Raw genomic sequence first — 9,550 nt, 5'->3', positions numbered from 1 at the left:
GGACTTCCCCACCTGTGTTGTTACTGATATTCTCACAAGTATTGGGGACTGACAGTTTGGTGTGCTGGGCCCTCAATCTTGGGGCTTGCCCTTATGAGGCTTTTTACTGCAAAGGAGAGGCTAAATCTGCTTATAATTGTGCCTAACAGTCTCCCCCAGAGAACCTCTTTGTTGCTCAGATGTGGTCCTCTCTCTCTAGCTAAGCCAACTCGGCCGGTGAACTCACTGCCCTCCCCTCTACATGGGACCTGACTCCCAGGAGTGTAAATCTCCCTGGCAATGCAGGATATGATTCCTGGGGATGAATCTGGACCTGGCATCATGGGACTGAGAACATCTTCTTGACCAAAAGGGGGATGTGAAATGAAACAAAATAAAGCTTCAGTGGCTGAGAGATTCCAAATGGAGTCAGGAGGTCACACTGGTGGACATTCTTAACCCACTATATAGATAACACTTTTAGGTTTTAGTGTATTGGAATAGCTAGAAGTAAGTACCTGAAACTACCAAACTCCAACCCAGTAGCCTTGACTCTTGAAGACGATTGTGTAACAATGTAGCTTACAAGGGATGACAGTGTGATTGTGAAAACCCTGTGGATTGCACTCCCTTTATCAACAGTGTAGGGATGGGTGAGTAGAAAAATGGGGACAAAACCTAAATGAAAAATAGGGTGGGATTGGGGGTGGTGATTTGGGTGTTCTTTTTTTATGTTTATTTTTTATTCTTATTCTGATTTTTTCTGGTGTAAAGAAAATGTTCAAAAATAGATTGGGGTGATGAATACACAACTATAAGATGGTACTGTGAACAGTTGATTGTACACCATGGATGACTGTACGGTATGTGAATATATCAATAAAACTGAATTAAAAAAAAAAAAGATGGTCTCAGAAGCCTCAGGGAAGGTGCTCCTGGCTTGGGGGGACCAGGTGACTGGCTTCTTCCAGTCTGAATGGCTCACTCCTCTGTGAGCCTCCATTTTCTGCTCTACACAGAGGGACTGGACAATAATTTCTAACTTTGATCCTGACCAGTTTTAATAGTTCAGCTCTCTCATTTCCACTTGGGAAAGGAAGGGTCTCCCCAGACCCCAAAAGAGTGCTCCAAGAGCCTAGAATCCTGGTTTCAGAGAAGCCGTGGTCCGAGACAACTGGGCCTAAGGCATCTGTGATGCTGTCTGCTTTGGAGTGGCCATCCCTGCCAGGAAGAGGGCAGTGTCTCTTTAAGCCCAGCCTCACTTCCTCAATTTGTTGCTATGTATGGGACCAACTTCCTTAGCAACCACCTGGCCTCTTAAAGGGGCCCCACGAGCAGGAGCTGCCGCCAACCATGGCTCCAAAAAAGAAAGCAGGCAAGGGGGTCAAAGAGCCCGAGGTCAAGAAGAAGAAAGGGAGCAAGAAAGATCCCAACCTAGCCAACAAGTCCGCGGAAGTATTTGTTGATGAAGAGACACGGGAGTTCTACCACATCCAGATCCGAGACCTGGAAGACAGACTGGCCCGGTGGGTGGGTGGATGGTGGGAGGGCACTGGGTGCTGAGGGGGTCAGGAGCTCTGCTCAAAGGTGACCGCTGTGCGGGCTCAGCTCTGCCACGGCTCCCTAGGTCTGTGCTCAGGCCCCACTCCCATCCTCAGTTTCCCCATAGGTAACTTTGGGAGGCTCCGAGATTTTAAGGGAAAATGGATTTCCCCAGACACATCCCCCTCACCCCCTGCCTCGCTCCTGCCCCAGAGGATCATGTTCTTGATAAAAGGGCAGAGTTTATCTGGTGGGATGAATTGGGAATGGGAGCCCTGGCAGGAGGTGTAGACTCTGTGTCCCTCCTTCCATACGCTGGAACCCAGTGCCTACCCTGGGGTTTCACACATCTCCAGTGGCAGCATGCCCCACTGACTTACCCCATTGCTGAGCCCAGTTGTTTCGCCACACCAAGCCTCAGTTTCCCCAAATGTAAATGAGGAAGTTTGATCCTCCTCTGTGACTTGTGACTTCCTGTCCTAGAGCCAGTTTTGTGTGCAACATGGGTGGCAGGATGGAATCTAACTCTTCATTCAGTGACGTGTTCACTTGCCCATTGTTTCTCTTCTTTTAAAACGCTTTTCCTCCTGGTGCTGATGCACTAGTACCAACCCCTTTGATGAGGAGCAGACAGCAGTTCTTACCCAGATGATGCCGCAGGTGACCACAGCTAATAGTGTTGAGCCCCTCGTGGGCACCAAGCAAGTGCCGTGTGGGCACTCTCCTTCCTCGTGATGACCCTATCAGAGAGGTCCTGAAATCATCCCCATTACAAAGATGGGGCGACTGAGGCTCAGAGGGAAGGCACCCCCAGGAAGAGGAGGTGTCAGAGTCGGGCCCTGGCCTCCCTGGCTCCTCTGTGCCAGGCTGCCTCTTCAGTGAACTGCAGGTTCATCACACGGCGAGCATCAGGCCATTTCCTCATTCCATAAAGCGGGTCATTCATCTCCATACCCCACAGTACCCTCGTAGGCAGTAGCCGTTCAACAGATGTTGGTTGAGTAAATCATGAAATAAAAAATCTCTCCAAATTACTTCTAGCAATTATTCCATTGAAAAATCAATACATTGATTATGTGATGTTCTTAAGAATTCACAAACTTCCCTCGAGTTAAGTACCAGATGGAGTGTATTTGGAAAAATACATTGGCAGATAGTTATTGGGTGTTCACTGTTTGCCAACCCATCTGCCAGCCCTGAGAGCACAGAGGTGGAGGAGGTAAGATATCTGCCCAAGTGGAGGAAACAGACATGTCATGAGGTCTCAAAGGTTCAATGGTTCAAGGACCATTCTAGAGGAGGGCAAAATGTGGCTCAGGGCAACACTAGGTTTCGCTCAATGGACAAGGGTAAGGAAGGCAGGTATGCAGGCAGAGGGGACCACAGGTGCAAAGGCTTGAGGTGGAAAGTGTCCAGGTGTTGGGGGTGGGGGTTGGTGAAGAGCTGGCCGACCATGGCAGTAGACACAGTAGGCGGCAGCCTTGGCTTTGGGCTCAGATAGACTTTGGTTCAAGTTTCCATTTTGCCACTTAGTAACTAGGGTTCCTTCACTTCTGAGTCTCAGTTTCCTTGTCTGTAAAACAGGCATAATCATCATAGTACCTGCTTCCTTAGGGGTAGTTGTGAGGATTCAACAAATATATACTGAGCCCAAACTATGTACCAGGCACTGGCCTATGTGTTGGGGACACAGCTCTGAATGTAATGGATGAAGGCTCTGCCTCACGGAGCTTTTATTCTAGTGATGTAATGAACATAAAGTGCAGAGCACAGCGTGTGGCACATGGTAAGGGCTCAGTAAGTGTTGGCTGTGGTTGTGACTGCTGTTTCAGGGGTCATGGTGGGGATGAGGCTGCGTTCAGTCCACAAGGAAACTTTGTGTCCCTTACAGAGGGTCCAGGAGAGTAGGCTTAGCTGCACTGGAGGCCTGGCTTACTCAGCCCCTCATTGGGGCCACCTCTCTACCCAGACCCCTGGACCTCTGCCCCACCCCCACCACAGGTACCAGCGGAAGTGGGATGAGCTGGCCACGCAGGAGAAGCTGGTCCACCAGGAGTTTGAGCAGCTGGCCAACAACAAGAAGGAGATCGTGGCCTTCCTCAAACGCACACTCAACCAGCGGGTGGATGAGATTACCGACCTCAATGATCAGCTCCAGAGCCTGCAGCTGTCCAAGGAGATGGAGAAGGACGCCTTTGAGGCACAGCTGGCCCAGGTGCGCCACGAGTTCCAGGAGACCAAAGACCAGCTCACCACAGAGAACATCATCCTTGGTGAGGGGGGCCTGGCGGGTGAGCCTGCAGGCATGTGCTATAGAGGCAGGGAATCCGGAGCTCTGGCTCCCTGGGCTCAAATCCCAGCCATACCTCTGACTATCTTTGTGGCCTTGGGCTAGCACTTCTCTTTGACCCTCGCTTTTCTCACCTGGGAAATGGGGATATTGTGTCTACCTTCTGTCGCAACGCCTTATATGCTGCTTCACACAATTGTTCCCCCTAATTGGCCCAATAATCCTATGTGGCAGGCAATATTATCACCCCCACTTTGTAGATGAGGAAGTACCTCAAAAAGGCGAAGCGTGTTGCCCAGGGTCACCCAGCTGGTGAGGTTTGTTGAGGCTCAAAAGATGTTGAGCGCCTGACCCAGAGCAGGTGTTCAAACTGCAGTCGTTGCTTATTTTAATGAGAAGGGAGTAGGAGTGTCAAGGGAGACTTCTTGGAGGAGGTGGAACCTGAAGAGGTTTTGTAAGGGTGGGAGGGAGGAGGGAGGGCATTCCAGATTAAGGCAATAAAGGTGGGCAAGGCATGGGGACAGGCCTGGTGCAGCATGTGGTGAAACAGGGATCCAGCCCATCTCAGGAAGCGAAGGGAGGACAGGAAGACTTGGAGGAAGTGGGGAGGAAGGGGCAGGGACCCGAGGAGCATCACTCCAGGCCCTCGGCTGCCGCTGCTGGGGCCTTGCCTCCCGTTGCTCCCCCTCACCAGGCTTTGTGCCCTGCGGTGGGTAGGGGGGAGGCTGGCAGCCCTGGAGGAGTTCCGGCTGCAGAAAGAGGAGCTCACAGAGAAGTTCACGACTCTGGAGGACCAGCTGCGGAAGCAGGAGTGTGACTACAAGGACTATGTGTACAACCTGGAGAAGAAGTCAGTGCTGGACAAGGACAGGTGAGCCGGGGAATCCTCCATGGGGCGGGCAGCCCTGGAGCTGCACCGAAGCTCTGCTGAGGCTTTGGGGGCCTTCCTGTCTGGGCCCAGGCACGTCCCAGGCGCTGGGCCTCAGCTTTCCTCCGGTTCTCATTGGATGGATCGGCCCAGGTCACTGGCTGCTCCTCAGAATCCCCTGGTGATTTAAGGAGGTGTTGGGAAAAAATTAATACACTCCCCAGCTCCAGTCCTCACACTGGCATTGGAGGACCTCTGGGCTTCCTTTTGCCACTTTTTGTGATTTAAATGTTTCTTTAATAAGTAGTAGCACATTGAAATGGTTCAAAATTCAAGATACCGAAAGGATCTACAGTGAAAATCCTCCTGACAATAGCAAGACCATCTCCCATGGGCAGAGGGTAGGGGTGCTTAGTGGCCCTGCCAGCTGGGTTCTCTGGGGCCCCGCAGAGGAGATGGGGGTGCCCAGAAACTGCACCCACCCTGCCTGGTCCCTCCCTCCCACCCTTCCTGACTAGACTGAAGAAGGAGATCATCCAGCACGTGAACGTGGTGGCCACCGAATTCCGCAAGGTGGCCACGAACCAGATGTGGGATACGACAAAGCGGGCCATCCGGGAGAACCGCACCGTGACCCTGCAGCTGGCCAAGATGTCCCGGAAAAGCCTGGCGCTGCTGCAGGAGAATGAGCAGCTGAGGGGCACCCAGGACACGCTGTGCAAACAGCTGGAGCTGTTGGAAAGCACCCAGAAGGTCATGGCCAGGCACAGCAGAGGCCACCAGAAGGTGCACCCGCTGGCCCTCACCACAGGCTGTCGAGCACACAAAGCAGGAGGGGCCCCAGAGCGCTGCCCTTGGAGTGCACAGACTGGCAAGGGTGGGCCTTGGCTAGAACCAAGTGAAGGGGAAGGAAGAAGCAGTGCAGGGAGGTGATTTCCGCACCCCACACACACACTTATTGGGGCTCCAGGATGCTGGGCCCAGGTGTTTTCTCTTTATTTGCTTTAAAGCCCCCATAACTTACTGAAGTCAAGCCCACCACCAGGGAGCTTGGGTCTTTGCCATTCAGAGCTGGTACTGGTCCCCCCGTTGGTTATTTCCTCTCCCAGGGCTTCGGTTGGCCTCTGTACACAGGGATGAGGAGCCTGGCTGTGTCTGGGGCTGGGGGAGCAGGGCTGGCTGGGGGCCAGCGGTGGCCCCACAGCATGGCCACCTGCCGTACCCACAGATCATCCTCATGCTGTCCGAGAAGTGCCGCCAGCAGCAGCAGGACACAGTGGAGACTGCACAGCTGCGTCTTCTGCTGAGCCACCTGGAGCAGAGTTTCTTGCAGCTGCAGACAGACAACCAGACACTGAGGTGGGCCGGCAGAGGGGGCCAGCAATGGGAGCAGGCAAGGACCAAGCTTGAACCCAGTCCTTTGCGTGCCCCATGAAATGGGTCGGTGACTTCCTCTCTCTAGAGGGGACTCGAGGCTTTGCCTGTCAAACAGGCTGAGGCCTGCGGTTGGATGAGGGCCCCTGTGGGTGGGAGAGAAACAGCAGGGCTTACGGCCCCAAGTGATGCCAGCCGCAGCCTGGGGGGAGGGGAAGGCAGTTGACTTATCCCATCCTGGGCCCAGGAGCCAGAAAGAGCAGCTGAACCTGCAGCTGGAGCAGCAGCACACCAAGGTGAAGCAGCTGCAACAGGAGCTGACCAAAGGGCAAAAAGTTCGGGCCAACCTGGAGATGGCCATGGCCCAGGCTACCTCCTTCCTACGGGACATTCTGCAGGTAAGTGGGAAGCGGGTTAAAGGCAGGGCCTCAGGCAGAAGCTGCTGAGAGAAGAGCTTGGAGCTTGGGGGCTCTTTGAAGAGGCTGGGCCAGTGCCAGGGTCAGAGGGCCCCTCTGTCCCCTGAGATTCTTGGCAAGTCCATCCTTCTCTGCTTCGGGACTTCAAAGATCCCTTCAGAGTCTCAAAAGAGCTGGATCCCTTCTCTGGGGCCTTAGAAGGCCTTGGGCTTCAGTCTTCCCATTTGGAGAATGGGTATTCCACCATGGCCAGGGAACACACTGAGAAAATGAGCACTGGGGTTGAGGTTTGCCACGGGCCCACGTCCATCCCTCCTGGCAGATGCAGCCAGATGAACAGGAGGACAACGGCTTTGATGTACTGTTCCAACTGCAGCGCAAGGAAATGCTGCAGCAGCTGCTGGCCATGCTCAGCTCAGCCATGGTCCTGTGTCCCCACCAGGAGACCCAGGTCAATAGCCCCCTCAAGGAGAGGTGAGCAAGAGGCCCTACATTACCTCAGAGGAGGCAGCCAGGGAGGGCAGGGTGAAGGGGCTTCCCCCAGCCAATCCTGAGCCAGAAGCCTGGTCTCCAAAGCCTCTCTGAGCCTCAGCCTCATCTGGGAAATGGAGGTGATGATCCCAGCCCCTTCCCCACAGCCGACCCACCACCCAACAGCCCAAGACGGGGCCCCTGCTGCAGCAGCTGTCCGGCATCACAGCCTACCAGCCAGGGGACCTGGGCCTGGTGCCACGCCGGGTCCACATTCCCCCCAATCACCAGGACCTCAGGCTGCTCTCACACTCCACCCGCGTAGGAACCCTCCAGGCACACAGCAGCCCTGAGGTAAGGATGCCAGGGGTCCTGGGGGCAGCTAGGTGGCAGCCAGTCCTGGTGTGAATTGGGGCTCTGCCACACTGCAGTATGTGGCCTTCAGGATGAGGTTGGACCTCTCTGAGCCTCCATTTCCCCATCTGTAAAATGGGCTGAAGAGAGGTGTGGCAAGGCCTCGGTGGGGTAAGGGATGCCCTGGTGGGGGGGGGCTTGCTGGACCTTGTCCCTTCCCCGAAAAGCAGGGGAAGGGTGGGAGGCCCTGAGACCTCCGCTTCCAAGCCTGCCTCTTTAATCTTACAGATGCATGCCTCCAGTTCTCCAAAAAGGCTCAAAAAGCTCAGTCTTCCTGAAGTTTTCCTGCATCCCAAGTAGGACAGAGACAAGAGCAATCCCCCAACCCCAGACATGGACCATTCTGGCCATAGTCCCCCCTTTATTCCGTAGGCAGCCCGGGCAGCCCAGAGAAAAAGAGTTGTATAAAGAGTGGATTCCACACGTTGGCGTGGCAGCTCTGTGGATGTGGCTGGACACAGCAGTGTCCGCTGGCATCAGGGGACCATTAAGGGCCTCTGGCTTCGTGCATGGATGTGGTCCAGGAGCAGGTCAGTGGCACGCTCCAGCAACGGGGGCAGCAGCTCCTGCTCAGCAGGGGAGAAGCGGCCCAGCACGTGAGCCTGCACTGCACCAGGGTGCATCGGGCGCCCGATGCCCACCAGCAGTCGCAGCATGGCCTGTCGGGGAGACAGAAGGGCTCAGGGAGCTTTGTGGCGGGGCCTGTGCTGGCCGGCCCACCCCAGTGCAGGACAGAGGAGGCAAACTCACATTGGAGTTGAGGCAGCTAATGCAGGAACGGACTCCATTGTGGCCCCTTCAAAGGACGCAAGAGGGGCAGTTAGTGCCTCCCTAGGACAGCTCCCTTTCCCCTCCCTGCCCCAGGCTGAGGTGAGTATCCCCCTAGGGTCAGTATCCCTGTGCCCTGTCCAGACCCACACCAGCACCCCTCTCCCACCCCAACTGGGAGGCCAGCTTCCTACCCGCACCCCGAGGGGCTCTGGGCCTCACCTGGCGCTGCCCCCCAGCTTCAGAGCCAGTTTCCCCAGGGGCTTGTCCAACTCGTCATGCACCAGGTAGACCTCCTCGGCAGTCAGCCCATACAGCTCCGCTTGGCACAGGGAAACAATGGCTCAGGTTACTGCTGGGTCTGCCCAGAGGGGGCCCTGCCCAGGCTCCCCGACTCTCGCTTCCAAGGAGGGGTGGGGATTAACCCCATTTCACAGATGAAGAAACAGGCTCTTAAAGCAGTCAGCTGTGCGGCACTTGGAGGTCAACAGGGCCCCCTCTCTGGCCCCAACGCCCCCTCGGCCCGCCCACCCCTGGTGCCCTCACTCACCGGCCCGGGCCACGCTGAGCCCGTTGTTGTTCATGAGCCGGCGCGGCCGAAGCAGGACCACTTGAGCATCCCCGAGCCGGGCCAGGGCGAGGTCCGCGGCGCAGCGCGGGTCGCGCGCCCAGCTCTCCGCCACGCCCAGCCGCCGCGCCAGCTGTCCCAGCACCTCCATGCCCACGCTGTGTCGCGTGCCGGGCAGTCCGGGGTTCCCCAGGCCGACCACCTGCGGGCGGTACCGGGGAAACTGAGGCCCGGCAAACTCTCGCCACCACCGATCTCACAGCGCCTCCCGGGACTCAAGGAGTAAGGGCCGGGGAGGGGAAGGGGTCGGGGAGCAAGGCACAGAACCTCCCGAGACTCGAAAAGGCCAAGACGTAACTGGCGCCCCTCGGGCTGGGCGGGCAAGGGCCGGTGCAGGGCGGAATTCCTGTAAGTCTGGAATCCGTCATGGTATTGGACCCATTTTCCAGATAAGGAACCGGAGACAAAGTTAGGGGACTTTGCCCGGGACACAAAGGCCGAAATGGAGCCGGACTACGTTGCCGCCCGCCCCGCTCTACACACACACACACACACTCCTCTCACCAGCCACCGCTTGCCCGGGGACCGAGACTCCAAAACGCACCGGCTCATGGCCCGACACAGCCGCCCAGCGCGTAAAAGGCCGGGCAGCCGCATGCTTTCCTTTTCACCGCCCAGGCCCCGCCGTGACGTCAGCCAGCCCGCGGCCAATCGCGGCCGCCCTCCATGCAGGGCGGCGGCCGGCGTCCAATCCCGGGAGGGCCTTGTTTTGAAGGGCAGAAGCGGCTGGGAGGTGGCTTTGGCGGGGCGTCCCCGCGCCCCCGTGGGGTTTGTTGTGGAACTCGCCGAGGGCTTGCTGG

General features: G+C 56.5%; 2 protein-coding genes across 2 annotated transcripts; one reads left to right on the top strand and one right to left on the bottom strand.

The window, feature by feature from the left end:
- Positions 1–1,294: 1,294 nt before the first annotated feature.
- Positions 1,295–7,780, top strand: CFAP157 (cilia and flagella associated protein 157). Its single transcript, XM_037797315.1, has 9 exons — positions 1,295–1,505; positions 3,523–3,794; positions 4,529–4,682; positions 5,198–5,465; positions 5,908–6,038; positions 6,301–6,451; positions 6,792–6,943; positions 7,108–7,294; positions 7,583–7,780. The coding sequence occupies exons 1-9, from the start codon at positions 1,333–1,335 to the stop codon at positions 7,652–7,654; spliced, it is 1,560 nt and encodes a 519-aa protein (XP_037653243.1). The 5' UTR covers positions 1,295–1,332; the 3' UTR covers positions 7,655–7,780.
- PTRH1 (peptidyl-tRNA hydrolase 1 homolog) lies at positions 7,555–9,398 on the bottom strand. Its single transcript, XM_037797318.1, has 5 exons — positions 9,255–9,398; positions 8,673–8,892; positions 8,345–8,444; positions 8,105–8,150; positions 7,555–8,013 (listed from the first exon to the last, which is right to left on the bottom strand). Exons 1-5 carry the CDS (start codon positions 9,345–9,347, stop codon positions 7,831–7,833), a joined length of 642 nt encoding a protein of 213 aa, XP_037653246.1. The 5' UTR covers positions 9,348–9,398; the 3' UTR covers positions 7,555–7,830.
- Between the last annotated feature and the right edge of the window lie 152 nt (positions 9,399–9,550).

Source organism: Choloepus didactylus, chromosome 10, assembly GCF_015220235.1.
Source record: "Choloepus didactylus isolate mChoDid1 chromosome 10, mChoDid1.pri, whole genome shotgun sequence".
NCBI classification, from domain to species: domain Eukaryota; kingdom Metazoa; phylum Chordata; class Mammalia; order Pilosa; family Megalonychidae; genus Choloepus; species Choloepus didactylus.
Note: the sequence above shows the minus strand (reverse complement) of the source record. Positions and strands in the feature narration are given on the sequence as shown.